The sequence below is a fragment of the Hyaena hyaena genome, unplaced genomic scaffold, assembly GCF_003009895.1.
Source record: "Hyaena hyaena isolate Hyena2069 unplaced genomic scaffold, ASM300989v1 scaffold_299, whole genome shotgun sequence".
Taxonomy (NCBI): domain Eukaryota; kingdom Metazoa; phylum Chordata; class Mammalia; order Carnivora; family Hyaenidae; genus Hyaena; species Hyaena hyaena.
Genome location: NW_024080930.1, coordinates 966,847 through 992,872, shown reverse-complemented (window position 1 = coordinate 992,872; position 26,026 = coordinate 966,847). Strand labels below are relative to the sequence as shown.

The window sequence follows — 26,026 nt, the reverse complement described above, 5'->3', positions numbered from 1 at the left end:
TCTTTATTGCCCAGAGAAGCAGTGCCCACAGGCATAACAAAGGTGCTCCAACTGTGGCACCTACCTTCTCTGCACTGTTCAATGTCCTGAATTAGTATTCCTTATACTCTTGATTCCTATTCCCCTAGTTCTGTGCCTGTCCACTGAATGAATTAGGTATCAGGAGAAAATCAGTTTGAGAATTAAAGACACTATAGGGAAGGGATTTAGAGCAGCATAGTCTTCCCTTACCTCTGCATGTCTTTCATTGCCCCCATGTCAAAGTTTAAACAAACGTTAGAGCAAGTTTTACCCTCTCCAAATCCCTTACTTGTCTGTTACTTGTGATGATGCCTACCATTGCTTTATTGTTTATTCTTCAGAGGTTGGGATGCAACAGATCCTCTGTCTGCACTTCTGACTCTGATGAGATTTAAAAAAATAATTTTTTAATGTTCATTTAACTTGAGAGAGAGCGAGCACGACCTGGGAAGGGGCAGAAAGAGAGGGAGACAGAGACTCTGAAGCAGGCTCCAGGCTCTGAGTTGCCAGCTCACAACCCGAAGCGGGCCTCGAACTCCAAACTGTGAGATCATGACCCCAACTAAGTGAGATGCTTAACCGTCTGAGCCACCAGGTGCCCCTAGGTTTTTTTCATTTTGAACCTTGTGATGGCAGATCTACCTCTTGACCTTTTTTTTTTTTTTTTTTTTTTTTTGCTTTGAATGGAACTCAGTAAACCAGGGGGATGAGATTGTTTCTTATAAGAAAACATCCCTTACTTTCTCAGTTTGATATTTGATATTGATTGACAATGTAAAAGTATGTCAACAAGGGGCTTTAAGCTTTCTGTCCTTAGCCAAAGTATTGGACAAGAGTAAAACTTAAAGAGTATAGGGGAAGCCTTAGCACAGTGATATAAACATGGCAGATAAATGGTTGCTCCTAGCTGGAGAGAACTGGAGATAGTGAAGGTGGAACGACTAGCCCTAGACCTTGAAGGTTTTAGACTGATATACAGTAAGGTTTTATCTTAACTGATCATAGTTTTCCTGAGAATAAAGCCTTTAACATTATGTATTTTATTTATTCTTTTTTAAAGCTTTATCTTCTTACTAGTTTTTTTAAGTTTGTTTATTTTTCAGAGTGTGTGAACAGAGGAAGGACAGAGAGAGAGGAAGAGAGAATCCCAAATAGGCTCTGTGCTGTCAGTGCAGACTGACATTGGACTCCATGTCAGAAACTGTGAGATAATGACCTGAGCCAAAACTAAGAGTTGGATGCTTACCAGATGAGCCACCCAGGCACCCCAACATTATCTGGGTGCTGATAACAGGAATACACATTCTGGATCTGTGGTCTTCAGAGCTAGATAAGAAGCCCCAAGACAGTATGCAAAAGGATGTTTATAATTTAAAGTGAAACTGAGAGTCTCAGAAAAGAAATGACACCTACGTTCACATTTTATGACTTAGTACCAAAACACCAGGATTTCATTTTGTCAGTATTCTCCTCCATGAGCCACTGTAATGGAATTCTTTGTGGTTTATTTCATATTTACTGTTTTTTCTTTAATGTTTTATTTATTTTTGAGAGAGAGAGAGAGAGAGAGACAGTGTGAGCAGGAGAGGGACAGAAAGAAGGAGACACAGAATCCAAAGACAGGCTCCAGGCTCTGAGCTAGCTGTCAGCACAGAGCCCGATACGGGGCTTGAACCCACAAACCGCAAGATCATGACCTGAGCTGAAGCCGGACGCTTAACCAACTGAGCCACCCAGGTGCCCCTGTTTCATATTTACTGTTGGACACTCAAAATAATTCCTAATGCAGCGGGATTGTTGGCCTACAATTCATTAAATATCTAATGTAAATTTTTTATAACATTTATTAAAGAGCAGTGTACATAATTAACTTGATTATTTTTAAGTGTCTACCATTGCACATTTAGATCACAGACTAAGTGTTGTTGCTTTGTAGTTCACAAGGAACTTGAGGGGCACCTGAGTGGCTAAGTTGATTAAGCATCCAACTCTTGATTTCAACTCTGGTCATGATCTCACGGTTCATAGGATTGGCTTGTGGGATTGAGCCCTGCGCTGGGCTCTGCACTGACAGCATGGAGCCTGTTTGGGATTCTGTCATATTCTCTCTCGCTGTCTCTCTCTCTCTTTCTCTCTCAAAATAAATCAACTTTAAAAAACAATTCTAATCTTCAGGCAAGATTTTGTTGCATATCTAAAATTTAAAGGAAAGGCTGAACTCTTGTATAGTCTTTTCTTTCTTTCTTTCTTTTTTTTAAGTTTATTATTTTGAGAGAGAGAGGGAACAGAGGGTCTGAAGTGGGCTCCACCCTGACAGCAGAGAACCAGCGCAGGGCTCGAACTCACAAACAGTGAGATCATGACCTGACCCAAAGGCCAACACTTAACTGACCCACCCAGGTGCCCCAGGCTGGACTCTTGTTTAAAACATACTCTGTTTATGTGCTAACATGATTCACCAACCTCACCAGACAGGAGCTTTTTGCAATAATAAGAATTTACTGTCTGCTGTCAAGCCTGTCCCAAGAGTACCAGGCAGGTATCTCCTTGGTACTCTGGGAGTCCCAGGTCACCCCTCAAAGGAGCTCACAAACATTTCCCTTCTTTTCCTCTGTTGCTCCTCCACCCCCATTGGTAGTCATTCACTGGATGCCCCTTGAGGCCATGGCCTCCTCACCACTGCTGCTTGTTCCAGAGCACACGATACCTGTGACAGTCTTCTGGAGTTCTAAGCATGAACATTTAAACTGCTAAAGTGTAGCACTGTATTCTTAGATGAAATATCCTGAGAGGAATGCTTTACTGTCTCACATGCCTGTCCGTCACAGACTCCTGAAAAGCCATTCTGTCATCTCCTCCTTACAGCCATCTTTCTTGACAGCCCCAAGTAGGAATCCATGGAAATAAATGCGCTTAGGGACTAGTATCTGAAGCATACTTTGCTTATAGTAATTTCCTTCTGATGCTTGGCAAAATCTCTTCTCCATCCCTTTTCTGGACCAAAAACTAATGAACCAACCAAGCAAACTTCATGCAAGGACACCTACCACTTCATGAGACATGCCTAGAAACATTTGAATCTCACCGTAAGTTGGATGTAGGATCCTAACTGCATTTTCGTAATGATACTAGTAGTTATCATCATCAGCAGTTTGCAGGGACTTTCATGCAGTCATTTCTGTTCTGCTGTTCTGCTCACACCCACTCACCTTGCTTCCCCACTAACCAGATCCTAGAAGCTAGCAAGGCTTTGTCAGTGGAGCAAAACACAGCTCTGGATGTATAAGGTGACCAGACTTCTACTCCTTGGCTGTAACTATCTGAGCATGGCTGAATATTACTTACATATCTTGTTCTTTCATATATAATCTCATTCATATATGGAAGGGATAACTGCATGGGTTAGTAATCTACTTTTGAGAGGAAAGAACACTATTAATAATTATATCAGAATAACTAGAATAATATCCTAAATATAAGCTGTGATATGAATAAAATTTAATTAAAAATACTATTTTTACCATGTTTGCCTAGTTATTTCCAAAACTGTATGTTTCGATTATTGCTGTTTTTCTGTCTTTTAAAATAAGCTTCAATTCTTGTTTGTAGGATTCTTTCCTGTAACAGTTGCTTCTTGGATTTATGCTATATGATTGGTATTCATTTCTAATCCTAACTTCATTTTTTTCCCTTGTCCCAACCAATTAGAAATGTTCTTATTTTTATTTTCGATGCAGATGCAGAGTTTGCAGGGTGGTACAGAAGCTATAGCCCGATTGGATCAGTTAGAAGCTGATTATTATGACCTGCAACTCCAGCTGTATGAAGTACAGTTTGAAATCTTGAAGTGTGAAGAGTTACTCTTGACAGCACAACTGGAAAGCATCAAAAGACTCATATCGGGTATGGTGTGCATTCAGCCACATAAATCCAGAAAAAGATGAATACACAGGAGAAAGACAGATAGTCATCAGCTGGTTCTTCCTTTGAGACTAAGAAAATCTTAATGTCAAGACTTTTAAAGGAGCTCTGAAGCTCAAGTTACTTAGTAGACTCAGCAATGCAACTATATTATTACTTTGTAAAATACTCACTTTGTAAGGTTGTTTCGGCCAGAAAAATTTCCAGGTTGGGGGATGATACTTAACATTTATTGAGCACTTAACTGTGTGCCACACATTGCTGAGCACCTTGTACACATACCCTAGAAGGTGTATTTCCTAATAATCAGTGTTCTACAAAGAAGCTCAAGAGGTAACAGCTTTGCCTGAGGTCACAGAGCTAATGAGTGGCTTAGAACTCTGTTCTGTCTTGCTGCATGCACTCCTGCTCTTAACCACTACCCCTCGCTGCTATTTTGTTACAGAAAAGAGAGATGAGGTGGTATATTACGACACTTATGAAAGCATGGAGGCCATGCTGGAAAAGGAGGAGCTGGCGGCATCTGTGCACTTACAGAGAGAAGAGCTACAGAAACTTCAGCAGAAAGCACGCCAGCTGGAAGCAAGACGAGGACGGGTTTCAGCCAAGAAAGCCTACCTCAGAAATAAAAAGGTATGATAGCGTAGGCTATGTACTCAGGCCGTTGCATCAGCAGTATAGAGTTTTCTGAGGACTGCCACGTGAAACACGTTAGAACAGCCAGTGATGATGCGGTTTTCTTATCCCTTGCACCCTGAAAGTGACTCTGGTGAAGGACAAGATTGTAGGATCCCATGGCTCCTGATTACTTAAGGAGGCCAGTGATGTTCTGTAATTATGTTTTGGTTCTGGCCTCAGTCTTGAATGAACTTTTATATATAAAAAAATTAATCCATATTCTTTATACTCTTTTATTAATCTAAATTTGAGTTAGGGAAGTTCCTTCCTGGAGAATCTGCCCATTTACACCAGCAGCCTCAGACCTCCTGCAACCCAACATATCACACAGGGTCAGGGGCTCTAAATGGTCTTGCTCTTCCCGCACACCTACCCCCAGCCCTCATGCATCACCTGAGGTGGTAGGAGTGATAAAAGATGGCTGGAAAGAGAGGAAACTAGAAAAGTCCTAAAAAGAAAGATAATGAGATCATCTATTTGATACAAAAAATGAAAATATGCTTTTCCATGTAACATGGGTCTATATTCCTTGTCTGCATTTCAGCATGTTCACAGTCTCAGGGTGTTTGGTTTACCCAGCATCCACAATAGGATTTCATATCCAGGGGACTACTTGTGACTTTAAGTCTTGAAATAATTACGGTCTCTGGCTATTCCATGAGGACTTGAAGTCTATACTCTGTGACTAGTTTCTTTTTTCTTTTAACTTTATTTATTTATTTATTTATTTATTTATTTATTTATTTATTTATTTATTTTTAAGAAATAAGAAAGACAGAGACTGAGCAGGGGAGGTGCAGAGGGAGAGAAAGACTCTTAAGAAGGCACCAGGCCCATTGCAGTGCCAGACTCGTGTCTCATTCTCAAAACTGTGAGATCATGACAGGAGCCAAAATTAAGAGTTGGATGTTTAACTGACTGAGCCACCCAGGTGCCACTGTGAATACACTTTTAAAGAAGAATATTCTTTATGCATTTTTATCTTCTTTAATATCAGTAGTCAAATGAGTTAATACTCTTTTGCCTAAACTTGACAAAGCTCCAAAAATAAAAAACATTCTTATACTTGATTTGGTGAGAAACCCAAGTCGAAAGGAAGTTGTCTATTTTATACTCTTACTTTGACTATTCATATGTTTCACTGCAACAGTGTTAGTCTTACTTATGGGGTGTTACTTCAGACCTTGCTGTAGTTACTGTGTAATGTATATGCAACATATCATCTTTTTAAAAATCTGAAAATAAGGGATTGTGGGCCTGTATCCTCATTTTATACTCAAGGGAATCAAAGCTACTGGTAGATAAATAAATTATGCAAGGAAAAGCAGCTAATATGGGGTAGAGGTAGGATGCTATGTTAGGTTTGAGTGACATAGAAGCCTGAGGCATTGTATCATTCTATCATGTTACTTCTATATAATACTACCTTTGTTAACCCCCTGGAGACTGCCCCAAACACGTTAATTTCACCATTCATACTGGTTAGGCAACAGAGTCAACCCAGTGTGGGTGAAAAATACAATATACTTGCTTTAAACTCTAGTTCACTGGCTTAAAAGATCATTCATTAAAAAAAAAGGGGGGGGGGCGCCTGGGTGGCTTAGTCGGTTAAGCGTCCGACTTTCGCTTAGGTCATGATCTCGTGGTTCGTGGGTTCGAGCCCAGCGTCGGGCTCTGTGCTGACTGCCAGCTCAGAGCCTGGAGCCTATTTCAGAGTCTGTATCTCCCCCTCTCTCTGCCCATCCCCTGCTCACGCTGTCTCTCCCTCTCTCTCTCCTAGAAATAAATTAAAAAACATTAAAAAAAATTAAAAAAAAAAAAAAAGATCATTCATTATATCACTTTTCTCTGGTTAAAAGTTTGTATAGATTTGAGAGTGTTAAAAACTAATGGGCATCTTTTTACCTAGAGGACTTCTCCAGGAAGACCCAGGGAAAATGAAGACTTAACATGATGCTGCTAAAAAGTTTCCAGATAATAGTGCATTATTTCCTAGTTTATTATTATGTTTTTATTTATTTTGAGAGAGAGAGAGTGCTGTCAGGTGAGGAGCAGAGAGAGAATCTGAAGAAGTAGGGCTCAGTCTCTGGAACTGTGAGAGGTCATGACCTGCACCAAAATCAAGAGTCAGACGCGTGACTGAACCACCAGGCTCCCCTCTTTTTTTCTTTTTTAAACCTATATTTACTTTAAGAGTGAGCATGTGCAGGGCAGGGGTGGAGAGGGAGTGAGAATCCCAAGCAGGTTCTGCTCTGTCAGCACAGAGACTGATGTAGGTCTCCATCTCCCTAACATGCGATCATGACCTGAGCCAAAATGACGATTTGGATGCTTATCTGGACAGTCTCTTTTTGTTCTTAATTCTCTAACCATAAGATACAGATTGCATGATATTTAAAGCACTCCAGGCAAAGTCATGTTGTTTAACTCATCAGAGTTTAAAATCCAGCGTTTAAGAGAAATGTTGTAAGACTACAATAAGGGCCACCTTGCTGGCTCAGTGGTTAGAGCATGAGACTTTTTTTTTTTTTTTTTATAACATTTATTTATTTATTTTTTTTTTTTACAAATAGTTTATTGTAAAGTTGGTTTCCATATAACACCCGGTGCACATCCCCACATGTGCCCTCCTCCTGCCCATCCCCCCCCCCACACCCATGAGTCCTCAGTTTGTTCTCAGCATTCAAGAGTCTGTTAACTATTTTTTTTAACCCTTCTCTCTCTTTTTTAAATTTTATTTATTTATTTTTTTAACAAATACTTTATTGTCAAATTGGTTTCCATATAACACCCAGTGTAGAGCATGAGACTCTTGATCTTGGGGTTGTGAGTTTGAGCCACACACTGAGTGCAGAGATAACTTAAAAACAATAAAACTACAGGGGAAACTTGCAATCTTTTGGCCACAGACTTCAGAACTAAAAGAGACCCGTGAGATTATCTCAGTACACCCTCTTCCGCTCTATCTTGCCCCATCACTCCTCATTGTGGGGGGGGGGGGGGAATGGAAAAATGAGTTTTAGAGGAGTTAAATGATATTGATGATTTCCCTCATGCTGCTTCAGTACTCCAGATGAGCATCAGAGGTGGCTTATTACTTGGTGTTTTCCTGTGTAGATACATGTGAAGATTGAGTCTTTCAGGTTTCACTTATGTTAAAACACATTTTATGTATTTATAGGAAATTTGTATTGCAAAACACAATGAAAAGTTCCAACAACGCCTTCGGAGTGAAGATGAATACAGAACTCATCACACAGTACAACTAGTAAGTTTGGACTCAGGGAGACTTAGAACAAAGCTGATTTTTTTTTTTTTTTTAATGTTTTTATTTAGTTCTGAGAGAGAGAGAGCGACAGCATGAGTAGGGGAGGATAAGATTGCTCCATGCATTTTCATGGCTTGATAGCTCATTTCTTCTTAGCACTGAATAGTAATCCATTGTCTGGATAACCACACTTTTATTTATTTTTAAAATTTGCATTATGTAGGCTCCACTCCCAGTGTGGAGCTTGAACTCAGGGCCGTGAGATGAAGAGGCACAACTGTATTAACTGAGCCAGCCAGGTGCCCCGGTATCACCGTTTATTTATCTTTTCACCTACTGAGACATGCTGGTGGTTTCCAAGTTTTGGCAATTATGAATAATGTTGCTATAAACATTGATACAGGTTTTTGTATGCACATTAGTTTTCATCTCTTGGGTAAATACTGAGGAGCACAGTTGCTGAATCACAGTGTTAAGAGTTTCTTTAATTTTGTAGGAAACTGCCAAACTGTCTTCCGGAGTGGCTGTAGTGTTTTGCATTGCTGTCAGCAACAAACAATATGAATTCGTATTGTTCTTCATCGCTACCAGCATTTGGTATTGCCAGTGTTTTGTATTTTAGCCGTAAATAGGTGTGTGGTATGTGATGGTTATTTAGTTTGCAATTTCCTAGTGGCGTATGATAATGAGCATCTTTTAATAATGCTTTTTTGTCATCTATCTTTTTTGCTGAGGTTATGTCCAGATCTTTTGCTCTTTTTTAAATTAGGTTGTTTTCTTATTATTGAGATTTAAGAACTTTGTATATTTTGGACGTTGCAAGTATTTTTCCTCAATCTCTGGCTTTGTGTTTTCATTCTCTTGACAACATCTCGTGCACAACAGAGGTTTTTAATTTTAATGTTAATGAAGTCCAACTCATCAGTTCTTTGTTTTATGAGTTGTACTTTGGGTGCTGTATCTAACGTCCTCACTAAACCCAGGATCATCTATAATTTCTCCTGTGTTATGTTGCCAGAGCTTTATAGTTTCACATGTTACATTTAGGTCTGTGATCGGTTTTGAGTTAATGTACATAAAAGGGTGTAAAGTCTGTGGCTAAACTTGTTTTTTTTTTTTAATGTGAATGTCTAGTAGTTCCAACACTACTTGTTTAAAAAGCTGTCATTTCTGTTTATTGGATTGCCTTTGCTACTTTTTTAAAAGATCGGTTGATTGAATTTGTTTGGGTCTCTTGTGCTCTCTGTACTGTAAGTCTTTTTGCCTCTCCAAAGAAACCTTAGAATCAGCTTGTTAGTATCCTTAAAGTAATTAAGTGAAATATTGATTACGATTATGTCAAATCTGTAGATCAAGTCTGGGAATAATTGACAGCTTAACAACATTGCGTCTTCCTATTTGTAAACAAGGAATAGCTCCCCATTTAGATCTTTGGCTTCTTTAAGTTTTGTAGTTTGCCTTATTTAGGTCTTACATATATTTTATTAGATTTGTACCTAAATTATTAGATTTATGCCTAAAATCTTTTTTTTTTTTTTGATGGTAATATAGGTTTTAATATCAAACTCTAGCTGTTCCTTGCTGGTATATTAGCAAAGAGTTGACTTTCAAATGTCAACGTTGTATCCTGCAACCTATAGCTACCATTTGTTACCACACAACACCATTACAGTACCATTGACAATGTTCCCTATGCTGTACCTTTTATTCCCGTGAGTTATTCATTTCATAACTGGAAGCCTGTACCTCCCATTCCCCTTCAACCCCTTTTGCCCACCCACTCACTTCCCTCTCTTCTGGAAACCACTAGGTTGTAGTTTGTTCTTTGTATTAATAGGTCGTTTTATGCCTTGTTTGTGTTATTGGTTTGTTTTTTAAATTCCACACTTTTGAAATCAAACCCTCTAGGTCTGTCCATGTTACTACAAATGGTAAAATCTTAATCTTTTTATGGCTGAGTAGTATTCCATTGTATACACCCATACTCATCCATTCATCTTTCAGTATACACTTATGTTGCTTCCATATTTTTGTCTATTATAAATAATGCTGCAATAAATACAGGGGTGCATGTATCTTTTGGAATTAGTATTTTTGTATTCTTTGGGTAAATATCCAAAAGTGGAATTACTGAATCATAGGGTATTTAAAAATTTTTTTAAACTTCATTTTGAGACAAAGAGAGAAAGCACAAAGTTTGGGGTGGGGAGCAGAGAAACCCAAGCAGTCTCTGCACTGCAGCATAGAGCCCAATGTGGGGCTTGAACTCATGAACCATAAAATCATGATCTTAGCCAAAGTTGGATGCTCAGTTGATTGAGCCACCCAGGTGCCCCAGTGTATTTTTAGTTTTAGTTTTTGGGGGAACCTCCATATTATTTTCCACAGTGGCTGTACCATTTTACATTCCCACCAACAGTATATAATAGTTCCTTTTGTCCACATCCTTGCCACCATTTGCTATTTGTCTTTTTGATTCTAGCCATTCTGACAGGTGTGAGGTGATATGTCATTATGCTTTGGATTTGTATTTTCCTGATGATTAATGATGTTGAGGATGTTTTCATGTGTCTGTTGGCCATTGCGTGTACTCTGCCCATTTTTAAAGCAGATTACTATTTTCTTTGGTGTTGAGTTGTATAAGTTCTTTATATATTTTGGTTATTAACTCCATATTGGACATATCATTTGCAAATATTATTCTTCCATTCAGTAGGATGTCTTTTTGCTCTGTTGATGGTTGTGCCAGAACTTTTTTATATTGGTGTAGCCCCAGTCGTTTATTTTTTATTTTGTTTCCTTTGCCTTAGGAGACCAATCTAGAAAAATGTTGCTAAGACCAATGTCCAAGAGATTACTACCTGTGCTGTCTCCTAGGAACTATCCTCCTTTTCACCTCCCCCTCTTCCAGTAGGATCATTTTCTTCCTGGGTGCTTGACAGCTAAACCTCCCTGTTTCTCTTGTAGGGCTTAATATAGGGCCTGGCTGATAGATAATTGGTAAGCATTTTATAGAAAAATGGAATTTCCTTACCTTAATCAGTTTTCCCCTACCATATTACTCTCTTAGATGGTATATTTTTAAATACTTAGAGAGTGCCAAGTAGGGGAGGGGCAGAGAGGGAAAGAGAATTACAAGCACTGTCAGCACAGAGCCTGGTGCAGGGCTTGATCCCACGAACCACAAGTTCATGACCTGAGCCGAAATCAAGGATCAGACACTTAACCAACTGGGGGAACCAGGTGCCTCTTTCTTGCATGGTATTTTTACATGCTATCCTTTTGTGATCTTAAAGTTTTCTTTTTACTTAGTATTTTATAATATTGTCCTATTAGCTAGACAAGGTGAATTTTTTCCTGAGTAATTGAGTATTTTGCTGTTTTTAAAAAAAAAATCATCGTAAACTTCTTGACTGCCACTTGAAAAATTTTATTATGAGCAGTTTTATTATTTAAAAAAAAATTTATATGTTTATTTTTGAGAAAGAGAAAAAGAGTGCAAGCAGGGGAGGGGCAGAGACTGGGAGACACAGAAATCAAAGCAGGCTCCAGGCTCCAAGTTGTTAGCACAGAACCTGAGGCGGGGCTTAAACTCATGAACCCCAAGATCATGACCAGAGCCGAAGTCAGATGCTCAACTGACTGAGCCATCCAGGCGCCCCTATGAGCAGTTTTAATTAGTGGCTTGCAAAAATGCTTCTCAACCATTCCATTTTTTAAAAGAAAACTCAATGTGTTTATAAAGAGACCTACATCATCATTATAAAAGATTAAAGCAAAACAGGAAAAAGTCAGAAGAAGAAAATCAGTACCAAAATAGATTATCACACCTTTTCTATTCCTGAGTTTATTTTGATTTATCTTGGAGTTAGTTAACTTTTATGAAGGTACTATTTTCAGGAACGTTTCATGTTTACCATACCATGTTTTTTTTTTTTTTTTTTTTTATATTTAGAGAAAATGTAGAAGCAGGGTAGAGGAGCTGAAACTGAGTTAGATGTGTAGTATCTAAATTCCTGGCCAGGTGGTTGCTGATTTTATTTTTAAGGTCAACTATTTAATTTAGCAGAATATAGCAGCCACAAGTATTTTACACTTAAGATTGTATAAGTCACAACCCCAAAGGAACACTTTTTAGTTCAGAGAAGATTTGATTTTATTTCAGAGTAAACATCTCTAGTTGTGGGTAAATGCAAAAATGAAACAGTATTGTTTTTGTCAGCATATCATTCTGGATTTTAAAATTATGATTTATATTTAAAACTGGTAGTTTCAGGTCATATACACTGTTTAATGAATCATTCTTTGGAGTTACCCATTTTATTTACTGGGAGAGCTCTCTTTATTTCCCCCCATTAATAATAAAAATGAGTGGGACACATCATAATGGAATTACTGTTAATTTTTTATCAGAAGAGAGAAAAATTACATGATGAAGAAGAAAAAAAAAGTGCCTGGGTCAGCCAAGAGAGACAAAGAACATTGGATAGACTTCGAACTTTTAAACAGGTAATAAAAGTATGGCAAGTATATTTTGTATTGCTTTCTAAACAGAGCTGCATACACACTCCTATTAGAAGATTATGAGAAAAACTTGATTTTCTCTTTTATTATTTAGAAGATAAAATTATTTTAAATTAATGTTTGATTACAGGGTTACCTTTCTTCCACTTGTATCCAGAATTGATATTCTTGGGCCATTGACCTAGCACTTTAGTAGTGTAGGAGGAGTGGTCAGGACCTCTGGCAAACTGGAATTCTCCTTGAGTTTTATAACATTAATTAGTTCACAGCTGATTATCCATTTCAGGCATGAACTTGTTAGCAGCACAACATTCAGTAATCTCATGGTGGTGATCTATAGGTGAAGGAAGCTTTTGATGAAATCCTCTTAGTATTATAGTGAAGAGTATATGGGGGTTGTGGACAGTATAAACCTTGTGTCAAGTAAATGCTGTTCACAAAATCCGTTAATAGTAGGTTTTATTATAGTAAAAGAATGAGAGTTGTGTATATCAATACTTGTAAAATTTTATTCCCTCTCTTTCCATCATAAAATGTACATATTGTTTTGAGAGTTTTTAGATGCCAAGAAAGTTTTTAAAAAGATTAATTTTTTTGATCTGTAAGCATTTGAAAATACAAGTAAGAAACTAATAGGTTTCATAGCTTTGTATATACCAATAGCATTTATTTTAAAAAATTTTTTTAATGTTTGATGTTGAGAGTGCAAATGGGGGAGGGACACAGAGAGAAGGAGACACAGGATTGAAGTAGGCTCCAGGCTCTGAGCTGTATGAACAGAGCCAGATATGGGGCTCAAACTCAGAGACAATGAGATCATGGCCTGAGCCAAAATCAGATGATTAACAAACTGGGCCACCCAGATGCACCGATAGCATTTAAGCTTGATATTTTATATTGCTATTATTTTTCCACTTAAGTTAGTAATTTCAGTCATTAAAGATTTTTATTTTTAATCCCATGGCAATTTTGAATAGTTGACTTCTTAAGTCGATAAGAGGGAATAGAGCCTTGATCAAGGATTTGATAAGCAAATAGTTGATGCCAGTTGTTGAAAGGAGTTAGGCATTGGTATTCTGGTCTTCTGTATAACTTGATCAAAGAATTTCCAGTGAAAATCACAAAAGCTCTAAAATAACCTGTAGGAGAAAATAGCCATTTATTCATAAATTGTTTTAAAATAATTTGACCAGTTATAATCACTTCTCATTTTTTAGAGGTACCCTGGCCAAGTCATACTTAAATCAACAAGATTGCGACTGGCTCATGCAAGAAGAAGAAGCACTGCCAGTCCTGTGCCCTGTGAGGACCAGTGTGACTCTCCGCCAGGACCACTACAGGTAGAAGAGAAAAGTGGAAAAGTAGAGGAAGGAATAGGCAAGCTTGGGTCATCACAGAAAACAGAAGCCCAAAGCCTCACACAACTTGAAGATACTTCATTAGCACAACTTGAAGCCACTTCATTACCTCTCAGTGGTGTTACCTCTGAACTGCCTCCCACTGTTTCTCTTCCACTTTTGAATAACATTGACCTTGAACCAGGTTCTGTTACCATAGATCCAATCCCCCCACCTCTTCCTCCAACACCTCCTCCCCCACCACCACCTCCTCCCCCTCCCCCACCACCACCACCTCTGCCTGTTGCTAAAGACAGCTCCCCAGAGACACTGGAGAAAGGTCTGCCTAGAACAGAGGCGAATGAAAAGAGGATCCCCAAGTCTGCGAGTGCCCCCTCAGCACATCTCTTTGACAGCAGTCAGCTGGTCAGTGCCAGGAAGAAGCTCAAAAAGACTGCCGAAGGTTTGCAGAGGAGGAGAGGTAAGTTAAAAAGACATTTTTGATCTGTTGAATAAAGTGAGGCATAATCAAAAGATCTTTTATTTCATAGGACCCAGCAAAGCTTAAAACATTATTTTATTTTGGACATTATTTGATAGCAAATAGGTTTTCAAGGTCACAGCCTGGCAGAATTCTACCAACCCACAGCAACAAATGTGCATAGACACAAATGTGTACCCTCCTGACCTCCTCGGGATGTTTTAAAAATTATATTCTGAAATGATACTTGATCGATCTATCTGGTAATACATAGTTAAGTGCGCTCCTTTTGTGTTAAAAAGAAAATCTGACTTTATTTTTAAAATATTTTTAAAATGTTTATTTTTGAGAGAGAGTCTGCATGTACATAAGCAGTGGAGGGGCAGGGCGGTGGGGGGGGGGGGTGTAGAAAATCCTAAGCAGGCTCTGTGCTGTCAACATAGACCCTGATGTGGGGCTCGATCTCACCAACCATGAATGAGATCATAACTTGAGTCAGAATCAAGAGTTGGATGCTTAACCAGCTGAGCCACCTATGTGCCCCAAAAATCTGATTTTAAACCCAGGAAATACAAGAACAGTAGTCACATCAGAAAAAGTAAGACAATTGGGCACAGCTGTCACACTAAGATGGCATTGGCAGGACCATGCAATATTTGGGTCACATATTTATTTATTGAGGGCCTTGATACACTCATTGTATAAAACAAGGAAGGATAGAGAGTAATATAGACACTTTATTGCATGTCCAATATGCCTTATAAAGCTTTTTTTAAGATAAGAACAGAGAATAATTATATAAAACAATTTGCATACTACATTTTACTCTGGGAGATAATTCAGTAAAATATTTCTTACCATAACTGGAGTAGAATTTCATATATAAAACAACTAAATGGTAATACAGAATGATCACCATAGTGGGGGCACCTGGATGGCTTAGTCAGTAGAGCATGTGACTCTTGATCTCAGTGTCTTGCATTTGAGCCTCACATTGGGGGTAGAGTTTACTTACAAAAATAAAATAGAATCTCTTAAAAAAAAAAAAAACCATAGCATATGAAAACTTATTTAAAATTATATTTGTAACTCATATTGCTCTCTGAATTTAGATTTTGCTGACTCCTTGGGGTCTCACCCATGGAATTCCTAAAGACCACCTTCCAGGTCCCAATCTTGTTTACTTCTCTCACGTGGGAAGTACTAGAAATAATAATTGGGAAGTTGATTCTGGCTTTTGCACGTGCGCACGTGTGTTTATTTTTGAGAGAGACAGACTGAGTGGGGGACGGGCAGAGAGAGAGGGAGGGAGGGAGAGACACAGAGTCCAAAGCAGGCTCCAGGTTCTCAGCTGTCAGCACAGAGCCTGACCCGGGTCTCAGACTCACGAACTGTGAGATCATGACCTGAGTCGAAGTTGGACACTTAAACCAGTTGAGCCACCCAGGCTTGCCCTGGCTTGTTTGTTTTAAAACAAGCATAATTGGTGTCGCATGTGTTATTGGCAAACCTGTCCATGGCTCGTGGTCCATTTTGTTTTCAGTGTCCTTGGCTATCACAGTCCTTAAGTCTAGAGGTTACCAATTTGAACTCTAATTGTGATCCTCACTGTCATTCTTCTCTTCATTTTGTAAAGTGAGCTCACCCATGGATGAGGTGCTAGCTTCCTTGAAGCGTGGTAGTTTTCATCTGAAAAAGGTTGAACAGCGAACTCTCCCTCCTTTTCCTGATGAAGATGATAGTAATAATATCTTGGCACAAATAAGGAAAGGGGTGAAATTGAAGAAGGTACAGAAGGAAGTTTTGAGAGAATCCTTCACACTTCTGCCTGATACAGACCCTCTAACACGGAGCATCCATGAAGCTCTTAGAAGAATCAAAGAAGCATCTCCTGAGTCAGAGGATGAAGAGGAGGCTTTACCCTGCACAGAATGGGAAAACTAACAAGTAAATGGTCTTAATTTCTTTAGTCGCATTCATTAATAGTAGATGATGAAGTCTGTTACATTTTATTGATTAGGTTTATTTATTATATATAGCTCACCTATACCACTGACCATATAGATCTGTAAACTTCAGGTTTTGTGTAGTTTCTAGAAACCTAACAAACAGTAAAGCACTTTTCAAAGCTACTGTTTAGTAAATGCCATATCTTGGTCATTAAAAATTTCTACAGTACAGCCCAAATAAAGAGGATAGTTTAAGTCCAGTAAAGTGACAGGCTTATTCATACACTAAAAATGAAAAGCCCTTTCCCAACTTAAGTATTCTAGGTACAAAGTGTTACGTATATTGAATTTTGGTATCTTTTTTTTTTTTTAATTAAAAAAAAAAAAATGTTCATTTTTCAGAGAGAAAAAGAATATGAGCAGGGGAGGGGCAGAGAGAGAGAGACACAGAATCTGAAGCAGGCTCCAGGCTCTGAGCTGTCAGCACAGAGCCTGACATGGGGCTTAGACTCCCAAACCGTCAGATGACCTGAGCCAATGTGAAAAACCCAACCTACAGATCCACCCAGGCGCCACCTTGAATTTTGGTATCTTAGCTGCCCGGAAAAGAACTGTCTGAGATTAGTATAGAAAGATTATTTCATTGGTTATTTAGCTTTTTTTTTTTTTTTTAATGTTTTATTTATTTCTGAGAGAGAGAGAGGGAGACACAGAATCTGAAATAGGCTCCAGGCTCTGAGCTGTCAGCACAGAACCTGACGCAGGGCTTAAACCCACAAACCATGAGTTAATGACCTGAGCCGAAGTTGTACGCTTAATCAACTGAGGCACCCAGGAACCCCTATTTAGCTTTCTAAGCCTTTAAAATTAAGGTTTATCATTTTAAAGCTTATTGTAGCTACTTCATTTTCCAGATAAAATTGCAGCTAATAAAACATGTAATATGTGTATGCGTATCTTATTAAGTACATCTGTGGTATTGGTTACACGTCGGACATTCCCCGAAAGTAACTCTCTACCGCATTTACTCTACCACATTTTAGTAAGATGATTACATAGTACAAATACAGCACAAATTCTGCTGAAAATAGTAAAGATTACATATGCTGTAAATAGTAGAGAATTGATAGTAGTCATAACTAAAATTATATAATTTGTGCAAACTGTTATGCAACTATGCAGATATATTCTATTAAGCATTAATTGCCTTCTTGATGGACTGTGTTTCTATGGACTTCACATATTCATCAAACTGGGGAAGACTGAGTCATGGAGGAAGAATAGGTAAAGGAATAATAAACTTACTATTTAGCTCAATGATTCTAAAACATGCCTGACAGTAAGAATTACTTAGGAGATTAAAAATGCAGATTCCTGGCTTTCACTCTGATGGATTCTGAGTAGATCTGATATATATGCAGGCATACATGTGGATTTTGAATACTTCATACTATGTCATTAATTTTTTTATATTGATTACATGTTGGAAGATACTGTTTTGGATATATCAAATAAAATACTACTACAGACAGTCTTACTTGTTCCATTGGGAATGGGTCCATTAGGAAAATTTAGATGTTCCTGTGCTGTCCTCCCATCCATACCCCTCCCCTCCAGCATCTGCTCTGTCCATAGCTCTAACAACATGGGGGTGAAAAATTGCGTTCCCCTCAATAAGTGGTTATGCCCCAGACATCATTTGATAGCACCAGTGTTCTGCCATGGGTATTGGACTATTGGTATCTTTTCCCCCTGTTATTTATAGAGCCCCTAATTATCATTTTATATGATTCACTGTTTTTGGATCCGAAAATAATTTCAAACCATTTATGCTTAACCAATGTACACCGCGCTTTGTAGAAGATGGCAGATATATTACTGTGTATACCCTGTGAGAATATCTAGACACTCAGGGCATCTGACTAGTCTTTTTCACATTGGATACTTGTAGATTCTCTCCCACTTTACAGTGCTTGTTACCTGTCACCTTGTCTCCTATTTGGAGCTTCTCAGTGAGCTGCTGAGCCTATGCCTAAAACTACCATCTTAGCACTGATTGGTTAATCCCACAGTTGGGCCTTCACATGAGTGTGCCCATTTGGGATATGTGACTCACCAGCTGTTGTTCAGGTCAGCTCATCATTTCCGTTTCCCCCCTTCTTCACCAGATCCTGCCCAAGACATAGACATTGCAGCAGCATCTCGTATGTTCAAGTGCCCACCTGGTTATTTGTAGCTTTGGGCTGCTAATTTATGCTTATAGCAGATGTTAAGAATATGCTGAGGATGAGTATCACTTTGAAAATTCCCTAAAATTTCTTCTTTTGGTTGATTATTTATAACTATTGTATGTGTTAGCATGTTGAGAGAAACAATGGTCCCAGAAAATGTATGAACTCAGATATCTGAGCTCTGGTGTATCCTACAACAGAAGCATACCATAGACTAGTTATAATCCCCACTAGTTTGAACAGGTAGCGATAAAGGAGCTCTTCTCCCTGCCTTGTGTTTTGGTCTTGGAAATCATTTCTAAAGACTGAACTTTTAAATGGCTTCTCTACATATGGCTAAGAAGGCTATAATTTGCATTTCCTATTAGTAATCAGTTTCTTGTAGATTTTGAATATTTTTTTTAAGTTTATTTTTAAAATAGAGAGACAGGGAGATAGAATCAATCCTGAACAGGCTCCAGGCTGCCAATGCGGTGCCCAGTGGCAGGGCTTGAACTCACAGACTGTGAGATTATGACCCGAGCTGAAACCAAGAGTCGGACGCTTAACTGGTCAATCCACCCAGACACCCCGACTTTGTTGTAGATTTTAAACCATTCATTAGCTCTTCAACGGAAATAATTTCTTGGGGTGCCTGGCTGGTATAGTTGATTGAGCTTCTGACTTCAGCTCAGGTGATGATCTCAGGTTCGTGGGTTTGAGCCCAGCAACAGGCCCTGTGTTGACAGCTCAGAGCCTGGAGCCTGCTTCAGATTCTGTGTCTCCCTCTCTCTGACTCTCCCCTGCTCACGCTGTCTCTCTCTCTCTCGCTCGCTCTGAAATAAATAAAACATTAAAAAAAAATTTTTTTTAATTCTCAAAACTTCATGAAATAAAAAGTAAAGATATCCTGTTCTCCCTTGTCTTCCTTTAAAACTCTTCTTGGGATAGCCAGAGGTAATAGTGTCCTTGAGGGAAATTTCTGAACATAAGGAAATATATATATAGGCTTTTTATTTTCTAATTTGTTTTCTGTGGGTTCCTTCATAAAGTTATGAACTAACTACAATGATACTGTCTGATAGAAATACAGTATGAGGGACAGATGGAGTTTAAACAGTTCTCAGAGTCACATTAAAAAGATAAAAGAAATTGATTTCACTAATACTTATTTAAATGATGTATCCAAAATCGTATGTTTCAACGTTACACTATAAAAAAATTCATGAGGTGTAGTTCACATTGTTTTGTACTGAATCTTCAAAATCCAGTATTTTACCCTTACTAGTAGCACATCTCAGTTTGGATGCTAAGTATTCAGTGGTTGAAGTGGAAATGTCCTACCTAAACAATAAAATTATATTTAATGAACAAATATTTTATACTGCTTCAGATTTTACTTTAAGTCACATTAATCATCCATTTTCTCAGACTAGCCAGCCACATTTCAAGCGCTCAAAAGCCACATGTGCTACAATATTAAATAACGTAGAACTAATAACAGGTCTGTTTTTACCTGACAAGTAGGCATTTAATATAAACGCTCCTGTGTCACATGTAAGCCATGGATCTCAAACACAACTACTTTGAAACTAGAACGTCCTGCCACAGTACCCCAAAAGACCAGTACTAATCCTGTCCTCCAAATGCCAGTAACAAAAACTCACTTTCTAGTGAATTTTTAAGTATCATTTAGTAATTCTTAATACACTAGCAGTAGGAGGCCAGTGTTTTAGATTGTATTGTATTTTCCTTTTTACTGCTTAGTTTTGACATAGAATGTTAGAGTAAAAGAAATACAAGTGAATCTACCATACAGTCTTATATCTTATAAAATCCATATACAAATTTTGTCATTTTTCTTTACGAATACAAATGTGTCCTTAAAAAAAAAATGTCTCCTGTATACTATCTCTACAAATGGGCGTTTATAAGAAAAAAACCATCATTGTTCATCCAGATACTGCAAAAGTTGTGTGGGAACACACACACACACACACACACACACACACACACACACACACACTGTCCTTAAGAGCTCGTTTTTTAACATACTGTATTATTTTGTTTATAAACAGGTGACTCAGCAGAAAGAAAAGATACAGTTGAAGATTGGTTCTTCTTGTTTTGGAAAACAAAATTTTAAACACGCGATTTCCCAATTGGATTTCATTAGACACAAAGTGGATTGGCTCAGTGGTGTGAAAGAATGGAGGCACAGCTGGCAAGTTATCGCTTTTCCAGTCATTCCAGTAGTTGGTGGCTAAGATGAATTGTAGATGTGCAATGCTCCTGATGCAGTGAAGAAAAGGCCTTGTGGAGATGCCTGGGTTTTTTAAAGCACCTTTCCCTCTTGTCCACCCATTTACACCCTTGTAGTGGCCAGTAAACCTGGGGGCACTCTGAGTCGGAAGAACACTGGGTTGACAGAGATCTACTGTGAGCTGTATTGAATCTGCTTTGAAATCCTTTAAGTTCACTGAATAGTCCTCTGCTTGAAAAGACAGAGCTTCTTCCATATCAGCTTGTATAAATAGTGCAACACTCTACAAAAGTTTATCATGATAGCTGTAGGACAGGAATTGGAAAGAATCCGATGGAAATGCACTGAAAATTTTCACATTTTAAAGATGTTCAACATCTGAAAAGATAACCACGGAGATACATTTAATGTGTTTACCACAGTGTGATACATTTACCATGGCATATTTTTAAAAGACCACACACTCTTACACTTTGTAAGGTTTTGAAGTAAAAATTTCCATGCTTTTAAATAGCTCTTCATAATGGTGAATTTATAATAGTTTGAATTTCATGTGCAGCTTTGTTTATGAAAAGCAATACTTTGTAACTTGATAATATTTCAGATTATTTTTAGTCTTTTTGTTTGAATGATTGCTTGATTAGGGTAACTCAACACAACTTTCCTATTGAGAATCAAAAACTGAGGATTCAGTAATAGGGATGCTGATCTTAAATCTTTGTAATGGGCACCATTTAAGTTTCTCTTTTTATGCTTCGCAGTGAAATGTGCTCTACAAATGCACAAAGTCGACAGGCAGAAAAGCCTTCCGGGCTGACATTTCACTGACTTCACATGTTTTGAGTGGGATTTCGGGAGAGAGCCTTTGTTAAATGTCAGACTTTTAAAAACATGTATGTAGTTCTAGGTGATTTTGCTGTATTGGAGTCCTGAAGGATGCATTTATATGAAAGGAGCCATTGTGAATTCTCCACAGGACCATTGCAGGCTTGACTGAAGGTGGATATGTTGGACCCAGTTTACAGTATTCTGTAGAGTGTATTTCTGTATAAGACGCATGTTGGCCTTTATATAAAGGGAGTTAAGGACTGAGGAACCAAAAAGAACTTTTGTTTCTTCTGAGGCATTTCTCTGGTCTAGACCCAGGAAGCAATCCTAGAGTAAAAATCCTCAAATGTGTATAAAGTGGTTTTCATGGAGAGGGGAAAAAAATGCTCACAGCTTTGTCCCTTTAAGATGCTATTTCCTTTCAAATAATTATGGAGAAAACTTCCTACTTACTGATGATAGTAGGAGCTTTTTGCACAGCATTTTCACAATGCATTGACTTTATTCACGTTTTATTCCCACCTTGGAATATTAAAATACAGATCTCGTGTAGAGATGTACTGTTCGTCTCACTGTGGCGAGGTATGTGTGGGGACCCCCCCCCCATTTCCTTCAGTAAAGCATTGAAGCATTCTTTTCAACCAAAGAATGATTGGTTTCGTTTCTTTAAACCAGATTTGCAAGCCTTTAAAAAAGAACTATCCATTTCAAGCCTTTGGATGCTTATGAATCTGTTTTTTCATCCATTGAAATTGAGAAAAATACAGGAGAACCTAACATTAAACTTAGAGCAAAAACACTGGGATATTTATGTGACGGGAATGCTCATCATTTAGTGTTAGAGCTGGGATTCCATCATAAGACAGGCTCACTTAGAAATAGGTCCTGTGACTTGTCTCCCAGAACCATGTTCTAGTAAGTGTCCGGCAAATATTGGAGGGGTACAGACCCCTGTGAATCCTTTTGGATTTCATCCACAGGTCTGAGCACATCCCACTGCACTCCATGAAGGGTGTCTCATTTGATGATGAGCATGCTGAAGCAGAGTCTCCTTAGCAACCAGCCAAGCTACTCTCTATTGAGTAACTTTTCCAGTAAATGTACCTTCTGTCCTTAAGAATCATATTCCTCTTTCTACAGAAGTACAACTTAACTGCAGATTGTTATCCTTTGGAGTTCTCCTAAATGTTAAAATTTCAAATAACTCCAGTCCACTTGTCCAAGGTGAGATTATCAGTTGATTCCTTATGGTCGTTTTAAAGAAGTTTCGGAACCAGTCAACAATTATGTGAGCATGGTTAAATTCTCCTTTTCTCCACCTGCCCTCAAAAAAACGAGCATTTTAGCTCTTTAAAGTCTTATGTATTATTTATAGGTTTAAAAAATTGGATAGTTATATCTCGGTGTACCAATTTCTTGTAAGAATTCACAAACAGCTGCTTGCTTATACCGAATCAGTGTAGAAGTTGACGTATCAATCTAGTCTCGACTACAATATATTTTGAATAGGGAAACAGATAACTTGGGAATATTTTAAGGTTAGTATTACTGCTCCCTTGAGTGCCAGTTTTAAGTAGTTCTCCCACTTAATACTCAAACTGTTGTATATATAACCAGTGTGGCACACAGAGAAAACATATTCCTAACCATCTCCAGTCTGAGTGGTGCTGTGGGTAGCAGTATGACAAAATGCCTAGCTAAAGAGGATTTTAAAAAGATGAGCAGCTTGCTCTGGTCTTGCTTGCTCTATGTTTTATAGGTTTTGAGTTTGTGAGCAGCATTGAAACAATCATTCCCTAGTTCTTCATTGTGGAGCTAAAAGATTTTTTAATGTGTATTTTTAAAACAAGGGGCACGGCTGTAAGAGTTGATCAGGTGTAGTATTTCCATAGCAGGAAGGTGGAGTTTTTCTCATTATGTAAAAATTTTCAGTACTTTCATTTATTTTGTATAATGAGGGGGGAAAATCCTTATTTCTACGAAGCTGAACTGTGTAGCAATCTTAGGTAACATGGCATGACCACTTTGCGATAAAAACGTGTTAAGTTGTAAAGCACACTTAGGTCGGAGCAGGCACTAAGAATTAAAACACAGTGGACAAGAATGGGCAGCATCCTCTGTTTGGAATGGGACCAGTATACACTTAACATAGTTTAATTTTATACATTCCCTAAGATGTCATTTTATAAGTGCATTCACTGAGTTTGTGTATAAATGTAAGTCCGTGCTTTTAGCCTAAGGAAAGTTATTTCTTTCACTAAGAACAAGTTTTTTTTTTTTTTTTTTTTTTAAAAAAAAAAACAAAAACCTTTGTAATTAATATGCACATATCAGGAGATACCAATCTGTAAAGTACTAAGTAGGTCCATGAAGGCCTTATCAGGGAGTTGAAATTGCATATGCTTTACCAGGCTTATTTGTAAGAGATATTATTGAACAGCTGTAAAACGTTTAAAAATTGTGGCAGATCCATTGTTAACATGCAACCATTTGATAAGAAAGAACAGACACCTTAAGTTTTACCCGACTCTTGCACTGAATTTAAGTGATAATATAAAGTTAAATGTGCATTATAAACAGATTTTATTTCACCTTTATTGCTTAGAAGAGCTATGCCTAGTTCTAGAGGACTGACCAGCAAGATTGATTTCTGATGGAAGAGGTAAAGTAAAAGCACCTTACTGTTGAAGCCTGTTGCATTGATTTAGTGCTGCTGAGCAATCAGTGGTTACTTGTGAACTTTGCTACAAAGTGCTCTTTAGTTAAAGCACATGAAGAGGAATCTCTGCTTAAACTGCTTTGTAAAATCAAGCAGTGGTATTTTTTATCCTATAAATAGTCTAATTTAAAGTTTTTCTTACAAAATGAGTTTATATTGCTGCCTAAACTATCATGTATGTAAACAGAGGTTTTTTAAAGGTGAGAGGTAATCTGGAATGAGTGAGTGTGTGTGTGTGTGTGTGTGTGTTAAATGTTTGCCCATTGGGTTATTTTGAAGATGTGTTCATTCTAAAATGTTCTGTTTTGCCCACAGTAAATATACAGCTTGGTATTTGAGGAATTTAATTTAGAATTCAAATTTATAAATGTTTCTTCCCTTCCCTACTTTTATTATGCCACTAAGGTGCATGTACAGAAAATACCTCTGAGGTTGACATGTTAAATATTTTATCAACGCTCTTTCACACTCAATCTCAAAGCAGTCATTTGTTTTGAGAGGTAAGGGAAAGTTTTTTTGTTGGTTTTTTTAAAAGTCAGTTATAACTAAGTGGCTCAATTTGGGGGAATTAAGAGTGGATAGAAAGGCCATGCAAAGTGATTTTTAGATGTATACAAAAAGGTAATAGGTGCTGGTTGTAGAGCTGAATTTTAACAAGGGAAGTTTTGGGTGTTTTTTTTCCTTGCATGTTCTATGGTTAACTATCAAAGAGTGTAACAAGTTATTCTAGCTTTTCCCAATACTAATTGCATTGGTTTTAACAAGTAGTCATGATCACAAGATGGCATTTTCCCTTCGATTGTAACCCAAGAGGGGTAGACGATGCAACCCAGACAGTGACTTCTGACTTCTTTTGACTCAGACAGAATCCTCACTGTCTCACTGAGTCTCTTACTGTACTGTGTGTCTTGCCAAGTGTGAAATCATAATATATATATTGTTTGTGAAACATTGAAGGCTACAGATCATTTTGCATGATTAAAGCCCATGAGGGCTGATGAAACTGACATGTTTTTTAGCCTTTCTGGTTAAGTGAAAATTACAGTGGCAGACCAATTCACTATTTACTAGCTTTGTGCAATATTATAATGGTAGAAGCAAAACACTAGCACATTGTGCCTGGCTTTTAAAGATGGCTTTAACACCGTACATTAAACGGAAGTGTGCACAGTGTATTGTAAATGCCAACTCTTGCAAATTTACAGTACTTAAATATGCTCCATTAATATTTTAAAGTATTAAAAGTACAAAGAAAAAACTAAGCAGGCAGTTATAGCAATACTCTGAAATCTCCAATAATTGTTTTGACCGTTGCCTTTTGCTCTTTAGTGCAACTTTTCTGCATTGTAATTATTGCTTTGTATTTCATTTTTTACACTCATGACTTCAGAGTTAAGTACTTGTACAGCAGGTATTGCAGTCACCTTCTCATGTACATGCAATGTAACAACATACGGTTTTGGTGCTTAACAATATTCTTTTTTTCTTTAATAAAAGATATTTATTGAGTTAAGTTCATTTTGTTTGTTTAAAACAGCACTGGTGGGGCGCCTTGGTGCCTTGGTTGGCTGAGCATCTGACTTGATTTCTGTTCAGGTCACCATCTCACAGTCTGTGAGCTCGAGCACCATATCAGGCTCTCTCTCTCCTTCTCTCAAAATAAGAAAACTTAAAAATAAATAAAACAGCATTGTCAGTATCTACTGTCACTTCATTTCAAATAGGGCACAGTGAGTTGTGCATTTGCTAGAACATGATAAACAGACGTCTGAGATGGTCTACTCCTGTTCTCCTGCCTCTTCCTATTTATAATGAGGTATTTTAACA

General features: G+C 37.9%; 1 protein-coding gene across 1 annotated transcript in view; it reads left to right on the top strand.

The window, feature by feature from the left end:
• The window catches only part of JMY (junction mediating and regulatory protein, p53 cofactor), a 97,428-nt gene extending 71,716 nt beyond the window's left edge, over window positions 1–25,712 (top strand). Inside the window, exons 5-11 of the mRNA XM_039247462.1 lie at window positions 3,759–3,924; window positions 4,388–4,575; window positions 7,802–7,888; window positions 12,302–12,397; window positions 13,630–14,230; window positions 15,867–16,177; window positions 20,468–25,712. Coding sequence (XP_039103393.1) covers window positions 3,759–3,924; window positions 4,388–4,575; window positions 7,802–7,888; window positions 12,302–12,397; window positions 13,630–14,230; window positions 15,867–16,174 — 1,446 coding nt within the window. The 3' untranslated portion in view covers window positions 16,175–16,177; window positions 20,468–25,712. The remainder of the gene's footprint in view (window positions 1–3,758; window positions 3,925–4,387; window positions 4,576–7,801; window positions 7,889–12,301; window positions 12,398–13,629; window positions 14,231–15,866; window positions 16,178–20,467) is intronic.
• Window positions 25,713–26,026: the final 314 nt, after the last annotated feature.